The sequence below is a fragment of the Sceloporus occidentalis genome, unplaced genomic scaffold (genome assembly GCF_023333645.1).
Source record: "Sceloporus occidentalis isolate IW3139 unplaced genomic scaffold, rSceOcc1.0.p SCAF_4, whole genome shotgun sequence".
Taxonomy (NCBI): Eukaryota; Metazoa; Chordata; class Lepidosauria; order Squamata; family Phrynosomatidae; genus Sceloporus; species Sceloporus occidentalis.
The window spans coordinates 93,678,034-93,703,479 of record NW_028316984.1 but is presented as its reverse complement, the minus strand read 5'-3'; the positions used below and the strand labels follow the sequence as shown (position 1 = coordinate 93,703,479).

Genomic DNA, 25,446 nt, shown 5'->3' with positions numbered 1-25,446 from the left:
TCAGATCTCAAATGGTGGTTGAACTTCAACTGTTGGTGGAAACTGAATCTCTGAGTGACATCATAAGTTAAACCCAAATTTTAATAACTGTGGTCATGTCCATTTAATTGCTAAAATGAGCTGAGGGGAGAAGCACATCCATTTATCCCTAACACATTTCATCTGCACATGACTTGGGTCTAGTTTACACATAAGTGTACTATGTGAATTGGTGCTCATTTTCATACATTCACATTGAGAGTTAATTGCCTTCACTTTCCTGCACAAATTTACATCTATTCACATCCCTTCACCCTCCCTCTGCTGAAAATTCTCTGCCACACTTATTGAAACAGGATCACTTCCAAGTGGCACATTAGAAACATTATGTCTTGTTGTGCTCTATGGCGAAGATGCAATCTGTTGATAACACTTGGTTTTCCAAAGTGGATATACTCACTGAAAGTCAAGGAAGCCAAGCATGCCAGACAAAGGGATGCAAACTATGCAAATTGGATTGGAGGAATGTGAATTTTAAATATCAATTCTAGACAATCTGATACAAGTTGTCATCTTCACCATTATCTCCATTATCAGCATCACCCACTATCACTGTTGTTGTCTTTGTTGGCACTTTATGTCTGAGGAATTAGAATGTCAGTGAATATGTCATGAAATCAGCACTTTTCAACCAATAAAAAGGGAAGGCTTGTTTCAATAAGCCCAAGGAAATTAGGATTTAAGGCATAGGAGGGGAATACTCTACCAGAAGTTCGATTTTGGTAAGTTTCATCTACTGTTATGAAGATCTGCATAATGGGTTTCAGTTGCACTTGAATTTGTATCTGTGAAGGAGTCACAATGTTGACATAGAATGTGGATGGTCTGAAGAGAGTGATATAATCTAAAGGGGAAAAAGACATTCCTTAGAGTGCCTCCCTGCAAGTATACAATAGAATTTTTATTTGAAATTTAGATGAAACTAAATTCAGACCTTTAGTTACAGGCAAGGCTGCAATGATATTATTGACATAAACATCTCCACAGGAACAGATTCTTATGTTCTGTAAAGCAAAGAAAAGTAAAAGAAATTCCATCAACACAGAAAGAAAAACTTACTTGAGTTGCTGATGGCAGCACTGCCTAACTTAAGTCTAATGACTTACAATGGCTCCTAAAGTAATTAAAGCATTCTTCAGGCAAGTTGTAGTATTTGAGATGCCACACTGGGCTATCTCTCCAATGATCACAAAAGATCCATCGGTGTCCTGAAAAGTGAGAGAAAAATTACCATGATTGCAATAGGGCATATCAGGCAACTAGAGACATACTGAACTGACACATATAGGGGAGAAGCAGAGTGGATGCCAGAGAGTATCAGCTTCCCTTTCCCACTGCCTACCTAACAGTCAGTGTTATTATCATAACACTAGAAAGTTTTACACATGTCTGTTTGTAAGACAGACAGACTATAGGCTGAGTCTCCCTTATCCAAAAGGCTTGGAGCCAGAAGTGTTTGGGGTTTTGGAGTTTTTTGGATATTGGAATATTTGCATATACATAATGAAATATTTTGGAGATGGGACCCATTCATTTATGTTTCCTATTCCCCTTATACTCATATCTTGGAGGTAATTCTATACACAATATTTTTAATAATTTTGTGAATGAAATAAAGTTTGTGTACACTGAACCATCAGAAAGCAAAGGTGTCACTATCTCAGCCACTCAGGTGCATAATTTTGGATTTTAGAATATTTAAGATTTTGGGACTCCAGATAAGGGAGACTCAACATGTGCCAGAAAAAAATACAATTTCCTCTGGGTAGTTTGTCGAAAGCAGAAGTTGATACTTTAAATTAAAGTATAAAGTATAAAGTGTTTGTCTGCCTGTTAACCTATAAAAATGCATGGTAATTAAACATAGTGTCTTATTGAATGGGACCAACCAAAGAATGTAGCAAGGTTTTTGACCTGATCTATCAACCTTTTCCTTAACTTCTTATTATTATTATTATTATTATTATTATTATTATTATTATTAGCCCCAGCATGCACATTTATGAACCAGTTTTGATATTTGCAGTTGTCCCAAATATTTTTACACAAGTTTGAAGCTAATTGCCATACTTTGATTTCTTTCTTGCTTGCTTGCTGGGGCAAGAAGTGTCCATTTTTCATGGAACTCAGTGTGAAGTTATTTTCAAGGATTGTATGCATTATCAATGAAACACTTCATTCAAATCATAGGTGACATCACCATCATTAAGTGATGCAAAGCCAAACAAAGTTGTGCATGTGTGTGTACAACCTTCCAGTGTTCTCATTTTAGACAATTTAGGTGCAAAGCTACTTTCTACTGTACCAATAATATACAACTGAAAAAAAGAAAACAAGTACTTTAATGAGATAAAGACAATGACAAATTAAATTATAATTAATTCATTATAAATTATGAGTTACATAAGCTCAGCAAGAATTTCTCTTTCCCTATTCTCCACTCCATTCCACCAGGCAACATCCAAAACTGCTCCAGAGGGCTCCCCAGCCTTCTAGAGCAGATTTGGGGGGAAAGGGGCACAAAAGATTGAAAGGAGGAAGGGAGTCCCACCAATGGACAGACAGGCACTATTAGATGCAATCCTATATAGACAGAGATCAATTGTTATGTGCCTTCAGGTTAACTCACAGTGGGCCTTTTTGTAAAGTTTTCTTGGTAAGATTTGTTCAGAGGAGGCTTGCCATTGCCAACCTGTAAGGCTGAATTCTAAGGACTTGTCCAGGGTCACCCAGTGTGTTTCTATAGCTAAGTTGGGATTCAAACCCTGATCTTTCAGAGTCCTAGTTCAATTCTCAAACCACTACACCACACACTGGGGCGCTAAAGATCAGTTATGTATGCTCCACTTGAAGCAGTGGGTCTTATACAAGAAGTTAAGCACCTAAGCCCCACTGAGTTCAATGGTGTAGACAAGTTTAAATTTTTCTGGTCGTATCTAATGAACTCATGGTTGCTCAGTTCTACATTTTATATGACAAAATATGTTTGCTATAAATATATCGGTTTTACCCCAGTGTTTTTCTCAGAAAATTTTTCAACAGAAGCCAACATCACACTTCCTCTGTCTTCTTCTCTGTAAAATTTTGCACCCCAAAAATCGCTATGGAAAGCCCCTAAACCTTCAAAGCAGTTTTTTTATTGACTGCACAAAGGGGGCAGGTTAAAAGGGAAAAAAGACATTGAATTTCCCCCATTAAGTTGCATTAACATGTATGTCGCATTCTTTTTAAAAAATTAAACAGAGCTGGCAATTGTATTTGGATTTCTCCAGCTCAGAGACACACATTAAATCCACCACCCTTTGTTGTTTAGTTGCAGTATGATACTCTTATACATACAGAAAAGATATTTGCCATGTCAATTAAAGAACTTTTCTTCAAGCCTTTCTAGACAACATTACCCATCCACTACCTCCTGATATAAATGTTGTTACTCAACAGCTGTGCTGGATCTAGATATTTTTCTGAAGTCTGTGCTTCAGTTCCATAGCTGCACAAATGTCACAAGCAGCTATTGGATATTGTTTGTTCAGTTTTACACTGGAATATATTAAATCGTCGCTCCACCTCACATCCCAGGTGGATGCGACGGTCAAGAGCACCTGTTATCAGCTTCGGCTGATACGCCAGCTGCGTCCCTACCTGGGCCGGAGGGACCTTGAAACAGTAGTACACGCTCTGGTAACCTCTCGTTTGGATTTCTGCAATGTGCTCTACATGGGGCAACCCTTGTACCATACCCGGAAGCTGCAACTAGTGCAGAATATGGCAGCAAGACTGGTCACTAATACATCCAGGGCCAGTCACATAACACCGGTCTTAAAAGACCTCCATTGGCTGCCTATTCGCTTCCGGGCGCAATACAAGGTGTTGGTTATTACCTATAAAGCCCTAAATGGCTTGGGCCCAGGGTACTTAGAGGACCGCCTCTTTCCATACAATCCGCCCCGCACACTCAGATCAACAGGGCAGCAACTGCTAAGAGTTCCAGGGACGAGATTAGTCACTACCACCAGGAGGGCCTTTTCCACCTTGGCCCCCACCCTCTGGAACTCGCTGCCTGTCAAGCTCTGCTCGGCTACCTCCCTGGCCCAATTTAAGAAGGGGTTGAAAACACTCTTTTTTGAGCAGGCCTACCCCTGACCCCTCCCTCCTGAATGCCCTCCTCCCCCCTCCGCCAGCATCGGTGAGCTGGCATGAGTTTTTTAGTGTTTTTAATGGAATGTTTTAATTGTATTATTGTTTTTACTTTTGTATATATTTATATTTTGTTGGAAACCGCCTTGATATTTGAAAGGCGGTATATAAATAAAACATTATTATTATTATTATAATTATTATTATTATTATTATTAAATGACTTGAAGGTACACAACATCAAATGTCTCCTTTACTAAAACATTTAACAAGACAATTAGAAGTACACCGAGTAACCATAGTGTGATATTTTTCTGATCTTTTTGTTACTCCTGAAAGGTGTAGAACATTTTACTTTGCTTTAAATTCCAAGATACCTTAGCTATGACATAGTGGCAGTTGCCATGGAAAATGAATTGTTTCCTGTCAAAAGTAGTTATATGAAATCCTCCTTCAATTTTACAGTGTCCAGGACAAGGCAGGGATAAGCAAGACCATTTCCCTCCAGTGCAGGTACTACAAAACCAAAAAGTAAGAATTAATATAACAAAGAAATTGTTGCATAGAAACACATCTGGTCTTCTCTAAACATTTGCCACAGTCTCATCTACACTGGCCAGAATATTCCAGGTTGCTTCCAGAATATTCTGGTCTTGCAGCTATCTCAAATCCCCCCATTATCTCCACACTCAGTAGTGAGTGTGTTGCCTGGTGTCACTCTGCTAGTGCGAGTCATTCCCTCTGAGGTCACAACAAGGCACCCAGCATCGATCTCTGGGTGCCTCATTGTGACCTCAAAGGGAATGTCTCATGACAGCAGAAGCAGTATCAGGTGGTGCTGCAGGGATGCATGTGTCAAAGCATGTGCAGTGTCACTACAAGTTGCTCCATGTTTTCCTGTAAAATCCAGAACATAACTTTAAAAATCTGGTTTAAGGGAGGGATAGGGAAGATTCGGTGCAGAACTGACTTTACAGTGTGAAGACACTCCACACACAAATCAAATTTGGCCCTATGTCATGAAGATAGGTTGTTGTGAAGACAGAGGTAAACTCCTTCATTTGGCCCATATAGACAAGCCCCCCCCCCCCCCCCAGCTAAAACAAGCTGTTAAATAGTTGACTTATTCGTGCAACACTATGAGTCTTTCCCCCTTTAACAGAAGGAAAAACAGTGACTATGTGCAAATCAGAAGAATTACAAGTCAAGCAAAATATCCCTTTCCTCTATATCCTAAAGATGTGTGAAACTGTCCCTCTGACTTTTGTAATTATTTCTAGCCTATCTTCTTACAACCTCTAGTCAAATGTCCTAGTGTTTAAAGGCAGCTATGCAGTGTTGTCAAACCAAAATGGGAACTGCTGCTTCACACCAGACATTGTTATAAGCATTCCCATAGTTCTAGCACTTAAAGTATATTCTTAGAGTCAATTTTAGTGAATTCTGTGAACTATTTAGTGAATTCAGTTGAAATACACACACACACACACACACACACATTTTCTCACTTAGAGCAACAATGAAAGTTGTCTTGAAATGCTAACCAATTTATATAAAAGAACAAGGACTTAAAGCAGAACTGTTGCTCGGCACCTATGATTGCTTATATGTTCTATTTCTAGCTTTACTATGTCTAGCTTCCCTGATTCATGCTTCTCACATTCCCTTTTCCTATAATATGAGTTGTACAACTTTGGACTTTCATTTCACCTCTGAACATGTCAACAGCTGAATGTTCTTCTCGACTTAGTTCAGTTATGTCATGAGCCACAGCACTATTCATAGTTGTCCTCTGCTGTACCCCAGTAGCTCGTTGAATGTCATCGGATCTGAGAGTCTTAACTTCTGGCACTATCTCTTGTTTCAATTTGGATTGTCTCATCATAGAGTTTCCATAGTAAAAGACACCATGCCTCCTTCTGTGCAGTACTAATAAGTTGCTAGCATGATTTTTTGTATCTCTTTTGCCAACCATGTTGAATACTTTATCCAGAAAATCCCATGGTGGCTGGTGGCTTCCATATCAGTGGGAAGGTAAATCTACTCTGTTTTAGTCAGATTTTTTTAAAAAAAACTATCAATGTCCCAGTACATACGAGCCTTTGTGACACCCTCGTCATGTGCTAAGGTTGCCTAGGGGTGGAGCGCCCACACGCCCCACAACCCTTGTGAGTGATGAGGGCATATCAATGGCAGTGCCCTGTATACATGGGCGCTGCCATTGTTACATAAGTGCACCACTGGCGCACTTGTTACACCGCCACCACGGGGTAAAAAGAACCCGCTTTTCACGAGTTATTTTTCCTCTGCAGGGAAGCCATGTGGTTTGGCAGCTGCAGCTGCCCTGTGAAGGAAAAACAGGTGCCGGCAGGCCTCCTTTTTTGGAAGGTCTGTACCATGCCTAAGTTATTGAGTCCTAGCCCAAAAATTGGTTTGGCATCTTCAATAACTTTTTACAGCTCAAACTAAAATCTGGAAGGGATTCAGCACCACACTAATATAAAAACCACTAGCTGCCAGTGAGAAAAGGCCACCATCACCACACTATTACAGTTGTACCTCTGAAGTAAATGCATGCAGAACTTCAGATACAAGGGCCTTGTCAAGGAATACATTTCAGATAGTTAGGTCTGAACTCCCTGAAAATATGAACAAAAGGTATTTTGATCTTCAGCTACCTCCAGCCTCATTGGAAGACCTGGGCTCTTATTAACATTGGCAAATACTAGTTAGTTGCTTTTTCAATCTGATATATGATTCTTAGCAAGGATATAACAGTACCAGTCCTGGCAGGAGAGAGAATAGGTTTCACCAGTAGTATAGAGTTTGCCTTGATAGGTGCATGGGCAGTGGTCAGCAGGGATGCATTTTTTGTCATTGATGTCATCAAATATTGTCCCTGTTCAAAACATATTGATTAGTAATGTTGAAAAGGAAAACAATTACATGTGATAAAAATTAATGCTACTATTTCATTATTGTTATTGATAAGGGAGATTTGAAAGTTTTTGCTGTTGCTGGATGTTACTAATAAATAACAGTAACAGTGGTCCTAACAATAAGAATATTGAAGCATGGTGTAGTGATTTGAGTGTTGGAGTATGACTCTGAAGACCTGGGTTCGATTCTCCACTCAATCATGAAACTCACTGAGTGACCTTGGGCAAGTCACATATTCCCAGCCTCGGAAAGGCAATGACAAACCTCTTCTGAACAAATCTTGCCAAGAAAAAACATGACAGATTTGCCTTAAGGTCCCCATAAGTCAGAAATGACTTGAAGACACACAACAACAACCGTATTTCAATCCACTGTTGTGTATCTAATTTCAATAACCCTTACTCAATAACCTTATAAGGCAGGATGGAAGTCAGGTGAACTCCAGATGTTCATTAAGGCAAGAGGCATGACTTGCCTCACTTTTGTTACTAAGGAAACAAAAAACGAGGAGCACCCAGTAAATTCAGCTGAAATCTGGACACATTTCAACGTGCTCAGTGGCAGGGATATAGCTGGGGGGGGGGGCATGGGGTCCAGACCCCCCCTTCCATTAGATACAAAGAATGGTGCGTGCTGCCACAGCGCCGTGCCCAAGCCCCGTTATAATAGTGGCACTTAGTCTGGACCCCCCCAAACCCTGGCTACGTCCCTGTCAGTGGAAAAATTATTTATTAATAAAAAGTCCCACATGCTTCAGCCTTTATATGTTCTCAAAGATCTTCTACAGGGGCTATATATTCCTAACAAACCACCCTCTTTCGCTCTGATTAACTGGTTACATACAAAAAGAAACTTCAGTCTTAGTTCACATGTTTCTTCTTTTTGTAGAGTGAATGTTGTAAGAGTTTCAGCTCTAGAAATTTCTGAAGTTAAATTTCAAATTTCTGACAGGTATGTACAGGCCATAGGCAGTGTGCCAATGTAATGATGATTTCACACATTGCAGAATCATGCATTGTCTTATTATATATTTTTGTCTTGTCAGTTTTTATGATTGTATATACAGTAGCCCATGAAGAAAGCCCTTGAGAGTATATTTAGTCTAAAATACCTTGGATTTTTTTTTATTAATACCTCATTCATATATTGAGCACCTTGACACATGTTTCCTATTTCCCCCCATTTATGTTACTAACAACTACCATAAAATGGTAACCTACCCTGTCCCCCAGTTCCCCACCCTATTCTAATGAAATTAAACTACTCTTGTTGTTAACATTAACAGAAAGTCTTAGTTTTTTAAATAACAGGTTCTGGTAAGGGAGTACTACTAACTTTTTAATGTAAATAGTTGCCCCTTGTTATAACATCTCTAGACTATAAAAGGTAGCATTTTCACCATACCACTGGTTCCCAGATGTGTGAAATCTTATGCTGGGAGGTTGATCACAGAGAGAAAGGCACTCTGCACATGTTTGATGGCATGAAAACTGGAGGTATGGTGAAATCATAGCCACATGAAAGCAGCATCAATTGCAAGCCAGTTCTGTGAATCAATTTCCCATAAAGACTGAATACTGTCAGGCACAACCTGTCCTTTTTTCAAACATCACCACTGTTTCACAATCAAGCATTCTTCTGCATTCCCATTGCCAAAAAAAAAAAAAAGGGGGGGGGGGACATATCAGATTTATGGGTTCCTTGGTCCCATAGAGTTATTCCAAAATGCACAAGGAAAATCTTGTACATTATTAAAGCGCCATTGAAATGATGGATCATGTCTTAAGTAAAATTCTCACCTTCAGGACAAAAGCAGCCATCAGTACATGGTGCTTTACATATTTTGCTCCTTTCTGGGTTGAAACAGGTGTCAACACATGGGTTTCCACATTCCATATATTGCAGGTTGCGTGGACATTGCTGGTCTGTAAATGCAAACAAAATGAAAGCAATGTCAGTGACAGTGACCAAATTAGTCTCATACATATATATAGAAGGAATTGCAAACAATTAAGCAGAGATAAGCTATCAGAGGGTGCTGAACACACACACACACACACACACACACACACACACACACCACTTTTGTGGAACCATTTCTCCCATGTGAAGATGAGGAGAAAATCAACTGGCCAGTCTTTCTTCATCAGGCTGACAGCATCAGCATGAGGGTACAATGGCCAGTCTCTTCTCAGCAAGCTGGCAGCATTAGCATGAGGGCACAATGGTGAGTCTCTCCTTCTCAGATAGGCAACATCAGCACAAGAGCACAATGAACAGACTCTCCTCATCAGGCTGGCAGCATCGGCATGAGGGCACAATGGCCAGTCTCTCCTCGTAAGGCAGGTAATTCTCTCTCCATTTTAGGTAGCTGTAGCATGATGATACAATGGCCACTCTCTCTTCATGAAGCTGACATGATCAACCTGACATTAGAATAGCTAATATCCCTGGCCCCTTTCAGACCATCACTCATTTGTGGAGTGAACAGAAGGCATAACTACCCTGTTACTCAGCCTTTTCCACTGAAATCCCCCAGGTGAGCAAATTCTGAACAGTAACATGAAGAAGAGCTTCCTTTAGATGATCAGGAATGCTGATTACTCAGTATCATGGATATTTGGGAGGAGGAAAGGAGAACAGATTTATGGGTTCCTTGATGGTGGAAATGATAGTAATGGCTCTGCTAATTCAAACATTAATTCAAATATTTATCCCAAGGGAAAGTCATGTGCCAAGGGGAACATATACACTACTCAATACAACTGATCTTGCACTGGGGGATCTAGAAGATATTTATTGTCACTTTTCCATTTTTATTAACTTACAGCAGAGTTCTTTGGATCTCCATTTTCCTGGGTCTCCACCTTTGAGGACACAATCTCGAGCATATTGGCTGAGAGTACTGCACACACAGATTGCAACCAGGTCAGAATGAGAAGATTTCTTGGAGCAGTCACACATGTCACCAATGCAGATGGACAAGTAATCATCCATGGCAATCACCTTAGTACAGTTCCCAAAGCGAGAGAGGACTTTTTTGCACTTAGATTTCTGAAAGTAAAATTATGTACCATGTTCTTTACAAAAACCAATGGCATAACCTCATTGACTTTTGTGCGGTTACACTAATACTTAACATGCATTTCTAGTATTCCTCATTATGTTCGATGAAACTTATACTAAAGAAAGAAGAAAAACAAATAGAAAAGAAATCACTGTCTTATTCATTCTCTCCCAGAGGGAAGCCTTTGTATATGCGGACAACTGCTTTCACTAAAGTAAATATGGAAATGTTTGCATTTCAAAGCATATGCAATTAAAATAACCAGAAGAGAATGTAGCCAAGGCTCATGTTTCTTAATTCCATAGGATATAAGGAATTTTAAAAATTATTTGGCAGGCACAAATAATGCTGAGACAGAAAAACCAAAGTGCCAGATATTTCCTTTAGACCACAGTCTGTAATAGTTAAAACACCACTCCATTTCCTATTCCCTTTTCCAGCCATGTCAAAATCTGGGGTCAATTTCAGCCAAAGTTCTTCTTAAACTCAAGCTCTGTTCAGCTGTACAATTTATTCCTGCATGTAAAAATTAGGTTATGTCTGCATGCAAGAAAGGCTCTGCCATGAAGCCCCACCCAATTGAATGCATTAATAATCCTGCCTGGCATTCACTCACATCACACAAATGTTTGCAGAAGGAAAACCTACCTGTATATAGCTTAGGCCTCCCCACTGTCTTGAACTTGGATATACAACTGTACTTGAGTGTGGCTCTATATGAACCCAAATCACAATAGAGTGGCATCCTGGCACGTGTAACGAAGGAAGCCACACTTAGATGTATAAATGCTACTTTATAACAACATACAAAGAAGGAAGATGAGAACACTAGTTCCATACCCTCTGCCCTTATTTTTGTTGTACTGAAAGCTAATATCTAAAGTAGAGAGCACCTTCTACATGTGGATGCTCCCCATATAATGCAGAATCCTGGGTGCAGTACACACAATGCTAAAGTGCCGTGCTCGCACCGTGTTAGAGTTACGGGACTGTGCGGCAACTGCACAGTCTCTAACCCTAGCACATAATGGTGGTGCGATAATGGCAGCGCCCTGTGCACATGAGTGCCGCCATTATGATATCACAGCTGCACCATGTCCAAATGGCACATGTGGGCATGACATCTTTGCACTGCCCCAGGCCGCTTAAAGCGGCCTAGGCACAGTGTGCGAAGGAGCTTCAAAACGGAGCTCCTTCTGTGGGCACACCTCATTCCTGCAGCCACCAAATGGCTGCAGGAATGATGCCAGGGAGAAAGGGACCAAGTGACCCCTTTCTCCCATAGCTCTGGCTCCCGGGGTATCCTGGGGCATGAAGCCCCAAGGACACCCCTTTTCCAGGTCACTGGGAAGCGGCATTTTGCTGTTTCTCCGTAGTCTGGAGAAGTGCCAAATTGGGTCCTCTGGGCTGCTAGTATGGCTGCCCTGGCCCCAATCCTATGGGGAAAGGGGCGGGTGCAGGCCGCCCCAAAGGGGTGGTCTGTACCACGCCCTGTACCACGCCCTGATTTCCTATATCAATAGTAGGAAAGAATTTCTGCTTCAGACATTTGACCTCACAAAAGTAGCAATGGAGAAAGGCAAAGCTAGCTTGTTCATGCTCCCTCCTCACATGCTGTAATAAAGTAGTTTTGAATGTTTGAACAAGGCTCTGTTCATGTATGACTGTATACATGTCAGGACAATGTGACACACTTGGCCTGGAAATGACATGGATGTGACCACTAGATAGAACTGGAATAGAGGTAACCACAGTTCAAGTGGCAGGTGTGCATGAGTCAGCATTTGGGAGCTGTGCATCATGGGACATCTGATGCAACATGCACAGCAGGTGAAGTCAGTCAAGGGGTGCATCATGGGAAATGGTATGATGCAACCTGCCCTGTGGATGAAACCAGCACGGTTTCATTGGTTGCAAGACACCACATGACTTCACACAAGACCACCTATAAAAGGGAGATGGTGATTCTCTCCGGTGTTGGGTTGTTGTGGTCAGTGACTGGCGGAGCACTTTGTCTATTTGTATATAGAGCTGTGAGTATCCAGATGGCTGTTTGGTACTCTGCATTTCTGTAAATAGTTTAGAACAAATAAATTAAAGCCCTCTTGTTTGAGTGAGAGCCTTGCTGTCCAGCAGTGTTTATTTCTGCAAGCCTGGAGCTCAAGGCTGGTGAGTCTGCATGGGAGGAATTTTTCCTTCTCTGCTGAAGCCTTTGCAGACGTCTCTCCAAGAGCCTTCTCATGGTGTCCTGCCTGTGTGGATCAACTCTGCATGTGGTCGTAGTGGACACAGCACGTCTCTCTACGCCCCAACAATGCAAGCATACAATCTTCTCTTCTGCAGATGTTCACACTATATCACTTCTATGATTCTATATGTGGAACTGTCTTGTGTGGTTTATATAATGCCACATGGTAGAGTTACATAGTGCAGTTTCACTCCCTGAATGCATGTGAAGGTAAGTTAGATTTTGTTTGCTCAAGAGGACTTCTGTCTCTCTCCATCTAAGAATTAGATCTAGCTAGTAACCATGAATGATATTAGTAGGTTTCCCTACCTACATGGTTTAAATAAAACAGTTGTTGTGTTGTATGCCTTCTAGTTACTTCCAATGTAGAAGGCTAAATGTTTCACAAAACTATGGCTTCAACACTTCCCTTTATTTCCCCGGGTTCCTGAAAAAACTTACATACTTCCAATCCAACTCACAATTGACAAAGTAATCTATTTTCACCCATCAACCCTGCCTTAGTCAACATAGACTTCCAACAGACCATTTTATCATTTGCTTACACACTCAAGAGTATACTCAAATATAACCTGACTGTTATGATAACTCTCTTGATTGAACAAGCAGATACAACAGAATACTGATTGTGCTGAACAAGACTGACTGCATCAAACAATCAGAAAACAAATCACTGGGGCTACAAACTATCTACATTGCCTAGAGAAGTATCACAGAGAATTATTGAGGGAGAAGCACATAAATGTGCACATAATTTTTTCCCACAGGGGTAAAAATGTAATAAGAAAATGTACAAACAATTGTTTGTTTCCTGCCTGAAAACAACTGGTGGCCTGAATTTCTCTTTCGCTCCTCAGTCTATTTGGTGCTTTTCCTTCATCCCTTATTAAAATTATCTAGTCTTTGTTAGATACGTAAGCAGACTAGGCTTTCAGTATCTGCAATCAAACTCTTGGAGACACCTATTTATCCTTACTTCTCAACTGCTAGAATTCAGTTGTGGCACTGAATCAGGTTGCAGGTTTGAGCCCTGGCTGTGAATCAGTACCTCCTGCAAGCTTGAACTTTAGGAGAAAATGTAGATTCCAAAATCCATTGTATGGCAATATTTTCATTAGATCAAAAAGGCACAAAAGTCAGCGTAAGAATTCAAGACTTTCCAGGTTCCTTCTTCAGAGTGCTATTACAAATGCTTGATCTTAAAGGTGTGTCAGTCACCACTGTTCAGAAGAGGCTGGGCCTCAACTTAATGAAAGCCACTAATCTACTGACTCATGCTGCAGTGTTAAAAAAATCATATCCCTAAGTCATATTCTGTAAAAGTAGCTAAGGGGGGTGATACAAATGTTAGGAGAAGAAAAAACAGCCCCACTTGCACTCTTGTAAGCACTTCTCAGTGTCCCTTGTTTGCTTGTCTTGCTCTATTTTGTACATGGGGCTGTGACAGAATATCAGCATTGGCATTGTACACTTGTTACACAGCCATCAAAACTGAAAATTAGTCCAACTTACATATCTATTTTTGCATTTATCTTGCTGGTGGGAGTTGTTCCTTTGCTTTCCACTGTCTCCAAGTACATCAGGGCACTTCTTTGTTGGATCTTCTACTTTCTGAAGGTTTCCAAACTGCCATGGGAATGCCTTATAGCCTGTAAAATCCCATAATTATTAGAACAGCATTAAATCTTCACACTAGCTGGCTAGAACCAGCGTTAAATGCTATTCTCTTACCAGATGTATTTCTGCATATTATTGCTTCGAGTTCCTTAAAATGCTAAGGGCTAATATGGGCTTTTCTGCAATGGTGGGAAGTCCCATACCCACATCGTAGGGTCTGCTATCAAGGCACACAACGTTCCTCAGGATTCTCAGGCAATGCAGGGCTTCTCTCTTAAAATTCTGGGGGGGGAAACCCTACCTTTTACCCTGCATTTGCCTGGAAAGTCTGGATTGACAGTCAGGACACAGCCATGTGGCCAGAAACACTCTGCACTATAAGGACATGTGATCATCTTTGGATCACCCTTCCAGGCAAGTCTAATCTCACTATGATTAGTGTGGCATTATTGGGGTCACTGCACACCAGGAAACTGCATTGTGGCTACAGGGTAAATACTGCCAGTGTAAACAAGCCCATGGTTAACTGAAAATAATAATAATAATAATAATAATAATAATAATAATAATAATAATTTGTATTCCGCTTTTTCTCAAAGAAATCAAAGCGGATTGCAGTAATAAGATAACATACAATTTAAGAAATACAATTAAAAACCCCTAAACCCCAACCCTCCTCCCAATTATAAAAACATTAATCTGTGAACGCTTTGCTGACAGGAGAGGAGAGAGGAAGTTGCCGTTATTGAAGAAATGGCTGCTCCGTGAATGCTTTGAGGATGGGAGAGGCAATGGGATGCCTCAATGATGAATCAGAAGCATGACCGGCTATCACATCTTCCCGCTCCAGGAGCAGTTTGGTGGCGTTTAACCCACAGTAAGCCTTCTATGTGATAATCCCCTAGCTCTGTTAAAGGGGAAGCAGTTCAGAAGTATAAGGGACTAGGTTTAAAGGAAGCAAGAAACTGTTTAGGCTTGAAAGAGTTCAGTGAGAGAAGTGAATAGGAAATGTAACTATTAAAGTACTGTAAATACTGTCACCATACGATCTGTGAAACAATCTTGAAGAAGATACAATGTTAACACATGCTTACAAATAAAATTAATGTTTATTTCTTTCCAGAAGAGTATTGGCCTAAGCGAATTAACAACATTAACTTCACAGATAACATGCTATCAAAGATAAAATACATATAAGAGGACACTGGGGACTCCAACCCTAATTCATTTAAAGGAAAATGTATTAAGGGTAGATCAAGGGGTCTTTGGATGTATATGAGGTAAAAAGGTAGCCTTGATGGGAAGACTACCTTGGTCACACAGACCATCTTGGCAAAGTATAACTCACTGAACCAAACCAATGGATTCAAATGGCAAGAAAGGAGATTTCACCTCAGCATTAGGAAGAACTTTCTGATGGTAAAAACTATTTGATGGTGGACTACCATGCCTTGTAAAATAGTTGATTCTCCTTCATTGGAAGTCTTTAAAAAGAGGCTGGATGGCCACCTTTCAGGGGTGCTTTAACAGTGGGTTGCTTTATAGCAGGGATTTGGACTATATGGCCCTTGGGATGGCTTCCAAAACTATGATTCTATGAAGCAGAAGAAGGATACACTCTCCTCCATCCCACCTTGTCTGTTGACCTTACAGTTTTTTTAAAGATGGTCAGACTCACAATAGATGGTTATTATTTTATTATCCTATGTAGTCAGAAAATCAACATCTTACCATGAAGAAGCAGATCATTTTTTCCATTGCCATCATAGTTGCCACACAAACCACATGTCTTCCCCTTGTACATATCTTCTAAATCTAACTGAGCAGAGATAAGCAAAAGAAAAACTGTGTTTTTTCCTTTCAGCAAAACACAATCAGAAGTTTGATACATTATATTGTTATGATGAAGGCTAAATATGGTACTTGAAAATGTATCACATTATGTACAATTGTACAACCACATGGCTGTATGCTCTCTTATTTTAATTCTGTTTCTAAAAATTGAATACTGCTGATTTAAGTGATAGTACAGTTCAAAGATTAGAATTGTCTGCCCCATACACAGGCCATAATTAATTTAAAGCAGGGGTTTTAATCATACAAGATGCTATTGGATTATGTTATCCTAGTGATGAAGTGATAAATGCTGGGTAGTTATTTAAGATAAAATTCTAAAATCTTGTCATTTAAAAAGACAGAAAAAATGAGTGATTGTTTCCCTTCAAAATTAATTCCAGGGATCATAAAAGGATTATCAATACACAGAAATTAATGTTACTACTTTATGCCACATCTATGCATAAAATCGGTAGCAAACTATAGTGTGTGAAAACTGGCAACCCATCAGATTTTTCCCATACTAAAATGCACCAAAACAAATCCAACTAACTGGAGCTTCATACTAGGAGAGTGTCACCCCAGTTCCACTTGAGAGTCAGGCCTAGTTTGGAGGAGACTTGGAAGTAAGGGTAAAGATCTTCTATCAGAACACTCTTCAAGCTGAAGGGTAGAGAAATTCTAAAAGGGGGGAAAGGAGGACATGTTTAGAAAGTAAACATATTAATAGTTTCATACTGAAAAGATAACACCAACTGATTACAATTACTAGCCATTTTTAACTATCACCTATCCAATGGTGGCTGGAGATTCCCATGTCAATGGGGCAGTGAATCATTTCTAGCCATAAAGGAGATCTCCAAGATGCTGGAGCAATCTAGGATTTGGCTTCAGAACATTGGGGAAATCCTTCAAAACCTGGAATAAAACATGAATCTGATATAATTCAGATCTTGGGGCTCCAACAACAGCATGTTCTCAATTTTTTAAGAGGGGCTGTGCAGACCATTGGGAAAGGCCAACCTGGGGGCAGAGTCGGGGTGTGGTGTCCACATGATGCATATCCTGGCTCCGCCCCCAGGCTGGTGTGATGCCACATGCTGCACCACACAGTGTGCGACATCACAGCACTCCTCTGGTGCTGCATCTAGATGATGCAGCACCAAAGGAGCATCATAAAGCTGCAGCACCAGCAGCTACAGCACCCTTTCTAGGGTGCAAAAAGGATCTGCTTTTTGCAGCTCCTTTTTGCTCCACAGAAAGGCCAGATAGGGGGCGCAGTTTGTGGTTGCCATGGCCCCAATCTGGTGAAGACAGAGGCATAGCAGGCCACCCCTTCAGGGGCAGCCTGCATAGCCCCTGAGTCTTTGCTAGGTGGAAAGCTAGGTCTCCCTTTCCCAGAAAGAATCACTCCTGGACAATGCTATGAATGACAAGTGTACAGAAACACAATTTTAAAGTAGCAGAGACACTTCTCAACAAAAGGTATATAATTCATTTACTTATCAAATCATTGGTATGTAAAATCAATTGCTAAAAGGAAAATACAAAGCCATAAGTAGCACCATCTCCTTCCATATGAGCCTGCCAGAAATTTGAGATCTTCAGAGTAGACCCTGTTGTGTGTCACAGTACCTTGTTGAGGTTAAGTTGATGGGTATACATAAGAGGTCTTTCTCTGTGGCAGTGTCTTGACTCTGGAACTCACTACCCAAGGAAGGTAGACTGACCCCATCTCTTTTATGAATTCACCAGGCAGCCAAAACAGTGCTGTTCCACATGGCATTCAGTGTTTGAAATTGTTGTTTTAGCTGTTTCAAAACTGGGTTCTAGGAATTTTTAGATCACTTTTAGGAGTTTTAAAGTTTACTTTTATGTGTCTTAAAATGTTTTTATTCATGTATTATTTCCATTGGCTTTTATTTGTTCATTGCCTCAGGTGCCCTTGTCGATTGTAAGGCAATACAGAAATACTTAACATAAATACAAGAGTAAATAATACTGCCATGACACACCAAAAGAACTTTGTTGTACAGCTCCCTCATTTTAAACCGCTCCCTTTAAGTAGTTGTTTTTGAATATTCCCTTAATGTTACTTTGGTGTACCCAGTCTCTGCCAGAGAAACAGAAATAAAATACAAGCCATCTACCTTCACAGATCTAATTTCTGAAAAATAGCATTTGTTTACGTTCACATTCCAGTGACACTTTTTCATCATTTCAGGCTCTTAGACAAGGACAGGTGTATATCTATTTAGTTATACATTTATTTACTATAAATACATTTCTTGAAAGTCTCTTATTCACAAGGTCACCATAAGTCAAAGTCAATCTAGTGACACATAGCAAGAACAAACATTTCTGCACCACCTTTTGGTGCTAATGTGGGTCCTAATCACAGTTTAGAAGAACATTAAAACAGACTAACAACAGGAAACCTCTCCTCCAGCAAAGAATTTTGTGTTAATTAATACAACAAAGACCCTAAATGATTTGACTTAATTTCTTGGTATGATATTAACTAAAACTAAATAGGAAGCAGACAGCATTTAATGTTAGTACTGCCTCACCTCTACCTATCACAAAGGTGGGATGCCAAACTTCACTGTAGTTTAAGCCAGACAGAAAAGAGAGAGATGGTAGAAATTTGCAGACAGCAAATTATGATAATAGCACCCACACCCAGTGTTGCAAAACATATACAATAGGTCCTTGGTATCCACTGGAGTTTGGTTCCAGGATCCCCTATGGATACCAAATTCATGAATGCTCAAATCCCATTAAATAGAATGGCATGGTAAAATAATATCCTCCTTATATAAAATGGCAAAATCAAGGTTTGCTTTATGACATTTATATTTTTTTAAATGTTTTCAAGCCACAGATACTTGAATCTGGGGGAAAAGAATATGTGGTTAAGGAGGGCTGACAGTATAGGGGTACTCTCAAAAGTTACATCTTCCAATGTGGTTCACTTAACCTGACTTGTGGCATAGGGCAAGTAGTGTATTGTCATGTCCAGGGTGAGTTTAGCTGCTCTTGACAACATGTATCTCCTCTCTCTGTGCTTTCAGTTCTTCTTGGTCAAATCCGTTCTATGTCACTGATGTTTCTTCTATTCTCTCAGGTTCTACTGCTTTTGTGTCCATCATTTGGCACTTAGGCCCCATTAACACTACACAAATATGGCACTTTATTCTACTTTAACTGCCCAGGTTCCATCCCATAAAATCCTGGGATTTGCAGTTTGGGTAGGGTTATTTAGGACTCCTGGCTAGTGTGCTCTAGTGCTTCATTAAACTACAAATCCAAAAGATCCCATAGAATGGAACAATGACTGTTTCAGTGGAGTCATAGGGTGCTTCAACACTGTAGAAATAATGCAGTTTGACACCACTTTAACAGCTGTAGCACCATCCTTTGGAATAATGTGGTTTGTAGTCTTTAGCTTTCTCTGCCAAAGAGAAGGATTCTCTACAGGATAGAGATTCTGTAGGATGGAGCCATGGCAATTAAAGTGATGTCAAACTGCATTATTTCTATATGGCAGATGCATTCATAGTGTTATAGTTGTATAGTTAGAAAATGCCCCATGTTTCTTGCCTAACATCTTTTAGATAAAACACTACTATATACTCGCTAGTGCCTGTGCTTTCTTTTGGATCAGGCTCCCCTCGGGTCCTTGTGGTATGTGTGTAAAAGAAAAAGAGAGCATGCCACATTGTGATCCTATGCTATTGTTGCTGATTTTTTCAAGATGGAGAAAGACGGCTCAGTGGGTCCTCATGCCAATGCTGCCTAGTACTTGTGACTTCCTGAAAATGCAGCCTGCAACTGCCTAGTTGCCTATAGTAACTCAATACAAATAGTGGCTATTGGCTTCCATGTCAGAGAATTAGCAATATCTATCCTGGGTTTTAGTGAGAACTCTCAATATGTTGTCCAAGGTGCTGAATCACATCCTCTAAACAAATTTCAACACCTCTGATTGCAAATTTCAGCAGAAAAGATTTTCTAGTATTATAGTAGCTTCCAGCAATCATACACGTAAGCAAGAGAGGGGCCATATTCCTACCGCCATAAGAAATATGTGCCCTACATCCCAGATCAATCAAAGCAATCTTGATTTTGGTTCTTACTATTATACCTACCAAACAGAAAGTTTCACAGCTCCTCACAGCTGCCTTGCAATCAGGCAAACACCACTTTCGAACAATACTTTTCAGGACAATGGAGAACAGCCAGAGTGTTATAGTGGCTCTCTGTACTGTGCCAACCTGCTGCTAACTACTTGTTCCACTATTAAATGGGAGCCACTGAAGAATTTAAAGTTGCCATATGGTAATTGGGGGGGGCGGGGAAACATTACAGAGGCAACCTGAGAAAGGCTGGGGTTATGCTCCTGCAGAATTCATGGGAAAACAAGTTAAAAATGAAACAAGTAACTGAAAAATGTAAAACCCCTAAAAAATAAATGTCATAAGGGAGGGTTACAATCAGAAATAGGCAGGAATGCATGTCTCAATCAAACTGTAAAGAGAATGTAAGAGAAATGATCTGATAAATGTAAAAATGTAGGAAAAGATAAATAATTTGTTCTAAGTCCCTTTTTATTTTATTTCATTATTGTTAAAAGCTACAACATGCCAGACTGATGAATAAAAAAGCAATTTAAAAAATACTATAAGAAAATACACCAAAGGTCAGAACTAAAAGGAACTGAATATATTGCCTTATGTTCTGGTTCTCTCACACAATGCTCCAAATAACTTCCTTTAAGAACCTCAACATGACATTCTGCACCACTTTGTGAATGAACATAAGGAAACAACTGCTGTTAAAAAAAAACAACAACCGAAAATCAAAATTTCCACACAGGGGGAAAAAATAGAGAACTGATGGACCACAAAGAACAAGTAGACAACATTCCAAAGTATGTTATACAAAGAATAGCCAGAGATTTCTAGGAGAATTATTAATGTAAGTATGAGGAGTCAGTGATGCATATGAACACCTGCCATTTGGCAATCCACAGTGGTCATCTGAGCCTTGTTTTTAAAACTATACTGGAAGCATTTTTTCACATGCTGTCTTTTATCATTTGGAATGGATACTCATACTTGGTTTGACCACTGGTACAGTGTTTCTCCTTATGTGAAGCCCTTCAGACTTTTAAAAGGAACTGTCACCTCGGACAAGGAGGGTGAACAATATCTCATGGGGGCAGTTTATAAAAGCTGCAACATTTTATACATTTATAAAAGCTGCAAGACAGGAAAACGACTACCAGGAAAGGTTTCCCCCACTCCTGAGGTGCTGCAATTGAAAACCCCAGCTTTCTAACACACAGCAAATATTCTTCATTGCTCCAGGAAACATAAAGCCCATGAGAGAGAGATGAATATCTTTTTCTGTCCATAAACACACTATTAATTTATATGACTCCTCTCATTCTTTTCCTTGAACTCATACACATAAAAGTGGGCATAACTGTTTAATGAGGCATACTTTATTTTGGTACTCATTACTGAGAGACGAGCTTTTGCACCCGAAATGAAGCAGTATTCTTTTTTAAATATTTTTTGATAAAGTCAATAATTGAATAAAGTTTCATCGAGGAAGTAAATATTTTCACATTTTCTATTTTAGTAATCTAAACAGGTGAGTTTAATTTGTGGGTCTGGAATCTGGCATGCTGGCATGACTATCAGAGCAAGAAAGGAAGTATTGAAAAATGTTATCAGGTGAGCTATGATGAAAAGGGGTCAAAGGCACAATAGCCCTTTTCATACTATACAATATTATCACTTTGATTCCACTTTAACTTTAATGGCTTCATCATGCGGATTCCTAGAATTTGCACTTTGGTGAGGCATTAATGAAGCTCTCTGGGTGAGAATTCTCAATATAAACTGTAAATCCCAGGATTCCATTATAGGGTTGCCATAATTGTCCACTATTATCAGGGACAAAATGTAGGACAAATTCAAGACCAAACTGTAGGACAACTGCAGGACAAAACTCAGCCCAAAATGTAGGACATTTAAGGTCCTCCATTTTCATTTTGGCAGTTAAAGTGGGGAAACTGAAAGGGTTTTTAAAAACTGACACTCACTCTAAGCCAATGCCCCATGTATTTGTAAGAATGTAGCCTGAAGTTGTAGTCCTATATATCTTTACCTAGAAAAGGGACTTAAGTGGACTCAGCAAGCCTTACATTTAAGTATACACATAGAGAATTGCTCTATGTCTACCTGAGCCATATCTAATAGCTGCTCCATACAGGGAGAAAACATAAAATTTAATCATCTTCTGCTCTGTGTGTAGCCGTATAGTAGCACTCCAGTCCTTTTGAAACTGTACAGATGTCTCAGCTAAGTGATAATTAGATACATCTTGTTGTGGAAAAGAAAGGAACATTTGGGTCTCTAACTTATTCTGTTTCCCATAATGCTCATGAACTGATACGAAGCACCTTCATACTAAGTAATATATTGCTGATATCTCATTTGTAAGAAAAGGAAGAAATCTTACCTCCTGGAAAAACTGACTCTGATAATTGGACTCCACTCAGCAACTACTGATTGGTTTTGATTTTCTTTCTCATCTTGCTTATGTTATTAAAGAAATGTAAAATGATTCATACTGTGGAAGCAATCTGGATTTTTTTTTAAAGTTGTCTGTCTTTTCCTGGGTCAATTCCTATGTTTTCTGTTATGTTCTACATTGCTGGGCAATAAGTGTGGACAAGACCAACTCCAGGTTTGAGGAGGCCTTCAGGCCAGAGTCGTCCAATGACTCTCATTTTGGTGCCCTTCATTTAGAATGGTAGCCTCTTTCCTACTATTTTCACTGGAACAAAGGAAGAAAAGGGCAGGCCACTGATGACCATCAGACAGACACCATTTTAATTTTTCACAATGATCTGAAATTATATACTATGACTCCAAGATAATGCATGTGATTATAATGGTGGTAATCAAAGATTCATAATAGAAGCATCAAAAATAGAAACTAAGGTAACATCATTTGCAGCAGTATGCCTTCAGCAAACTGCTGGGCCTAGATGTAAGAAATCACCTTCATCTGGTGGCAGTTGCGCTTTCCTATCTTAGTGGGCCAGTGGATACTCTCCAGTTCTTAATATAAACTTTGAGCATGCTGTCCAAGGTGACCAACCTATTTTGGTGATAGGGTTAAGCACTGTGAATAGCTCCTCTGAAGTTCAGAGTTAAATGGATTTAACACCCCACTGGCATGGGAACCAACAGCTACAGCTATCTTCATCTGGAGCCATTACCATGTGAATTCTTTTCAGGATAGTATCAATCAATTAATCGATCAATCACTTTATCTGTACCCTGCCTTTACCCCTAACTGGTATGCAAGGTGTCTTATCAAGATGGTGATCAGATTTCATAGTTCAGAAAAGACTATAGATCTCTGAACCCTGAAACAGGAAATGTTCTTAAGAAAGCAAGATGTTATAAAGTGAAGTTGAGCCAACTCACGCCTTCCCATCTACAGTGATGCTTGATTCTTTCACCTCCAGAAGTACACCATCAATAGTGGCAGTGAAATAGATGACAGATCCATTCTTGATGCTCCTCATGATCTGGACATTGAAGTCTTGGTAATCATCTTTGCAGTGTGAAGCAAAGATATAATGGCAAAGTCCAGGAAAGTTAAATTTTACGTGGTCAAATGTCTGAAAATGGAAGTTACCCCAAGTGGAACATTCACTGATGGTGACTGCAGGGCGCTGAACTGCAGAGAGAATCAAGAGAGAAGGATGATAACGTGGGGCAGCAAGCATACATGGGCATGGCACTGGGTCTAAACATTGAGAGAAAGAGGCCAAAAATGAGTGACACGGTTATTAAACAGTAGCAAACATTTACATAACATTTCTGCCTTTGAAAACCTCTCATCCTACATTGGGTCACTGCAACCACAATATTCTCCCATTTATTTAATTTTTCCAAAACCAGAGAGTCAAAGAGGAAAAGCAAGAAGGAGAGTAGAAGCCAAACAGGACAGGGGAAGAGAAACTGGATAAAATGAGGAAAAAAGAATAATCTCATTGCTTGGATAAATAATTTCCAAGTTTATACCAGGAAACTATTTTTAAATGTCCCCAGTGATGGAAGTGAGAGCTGCTCATAGAAATTTCTGTAGAAATCATATGATTTTAATGTAGATGTAATCAAGTTGAGGAAGAGGACAGATGAAGCAAAGTTCAAAAAGGAGCTAAGGGAGAAACTTACATAGTAACAGGAGGTGAAAAAGAGACCCAAAATGGTGTAACAATGATGCAGGTGACAAAATGGGGTCATTGTCCCCCCCCCCCCCCAATAATACTTCTGGCCCCCAAATGAAATTTTCCTTCAAGCCCCAAATTTCTAGCAATGCACTAATCCAAAACTTCAGTTGAGCATTTAGAAATAGTTTAAGTGAAGAAGCAAACACAGTTGCCAAGGAAATGTGAAGACAATAAATATAGGAAGACGAAGGCTTTCATGGCCCGCATCCATAGATTTTTGTGGGATTTTCGGGCTATGTGGCCGTGTTATAGAAGAGTTTATTCCTGAAGTTTCACCAGCATGTGTGGCTAGCATCTTCAGTGTGCTTCCCCTAAACTCTTCTAGAACATAGCCATATTGCCCAAAAAGCCCACAAAAATCAATAAATATACGTTATATGTGTGGATGATTTGCAGTGTCTCGCTCACTGCAATGCTAGAAATTTGGAGACTGAAAGAAAATTTAATTGGGGAATCCTTGTGATGGATGGATTTCTAATGGAGGGACAATGAACTCATCCCCCCCACCCCCCCGCTGCCTCACTGTTACACCCTATAGAGGGAAACAGAGGAAGATGTAAAGCAAGCAACAGAGGGGCTGGGGAGAGGGGAAATGAAGGACCTTGTCAGCTTATCCTGGGAAAACTAGAATCTTAGCCATTCAGGAAGGCACACTTATTCCTTTATGTGTGGGCATTCAGATGCCATTCCTTCATAGAGCAAAGATTACTCTTACTGTTCTGAACCCAAACTCACAGGCCAAATGATCCAGTTCACCCACACACCCCGTCCTTGCATCACCCTGTTTTCACAACACAGGTTCAAAGGCCTGATTCAACTGCAGACTGTCTTCACAAGGGGGAAGGCTGTTCACAGCAAATCTGAGCCATCCCTGTATTAAAGTGAATTAGAAATACCTACCATTTTTTCTGGATCTTCCACAAAAATCCAGAGCACTCCAGAGTAACACTAGGCAGCTGTTTACACCGTGTGTCCCAGAATATTCCAGAAGCAGCTGAAAGTATTCTGGCCAGTGTAAACCCACCCACATACTCAGGAACATACACATAACAGGCATACATTTCTAACAGTTTGTTGCAGAATTCTGTTTGTTAAGTACTGACTGGATAATAATTTCTTGGTCTGGGGCTTATTTGACAGCTGAGCCCTTTTATATAAGACACAGAGAAATATCCAAGATATTGTCAGAAGTTCAAGTTTAGAGTAGGAGGTAAAGGAGAAAAAATATTGTTAAAGAGG

The 25,446-nt window shown here is 39.9% G+C and overlaps 1 protein-coding gene across 1 annotated transcript in view; it reads right to left on the bottom strand.

The window, feature by feature from the left end:
* Positions 1-15,852, bottom strand: part of LOC149314353 (mucin-5B-like) — a 68,752-nt gene extending 52,900 nt beyond the window's left edge. Inside the window, exons 1-9 of the mRNA XM_089520932.1 lie at positions 15,780-15,852; positions 13,944-14,080; positions 9,945-10,170; positions 8,916-9,041; positions 6,958-7,075; positions 4,554-4,692; positions 1,146-1,247; positions 974-1,043; positions 746-883 (exon numbers count right to left, since the gene is read on the bottom strand). Coding sequence (XP_089377058.1) covers positions 746-883; positions 974-1,043; positions 1,146-1,247; positions 4,554-4,692; positions 6,958-7,075; positions 8,916-9,041; positions 9,945-10,170; positions 13,944-14,080; positions 15,780-15,852 — 1,129 coding nt within the window. The remainder of the gene's footprint in view (positions 1-745; positions 884-973; positions 1,044-1,145; positions 1,248-4,553; positions 4,693-6,957; positions 7,076-8,915; positions 9,042-9,944; positions 10,171-13,943; positions 14,081-15,779) is intronic.
* Between the last annotated feature and the right edge of the window lie 9,594 nt (positions 15,853-25,446).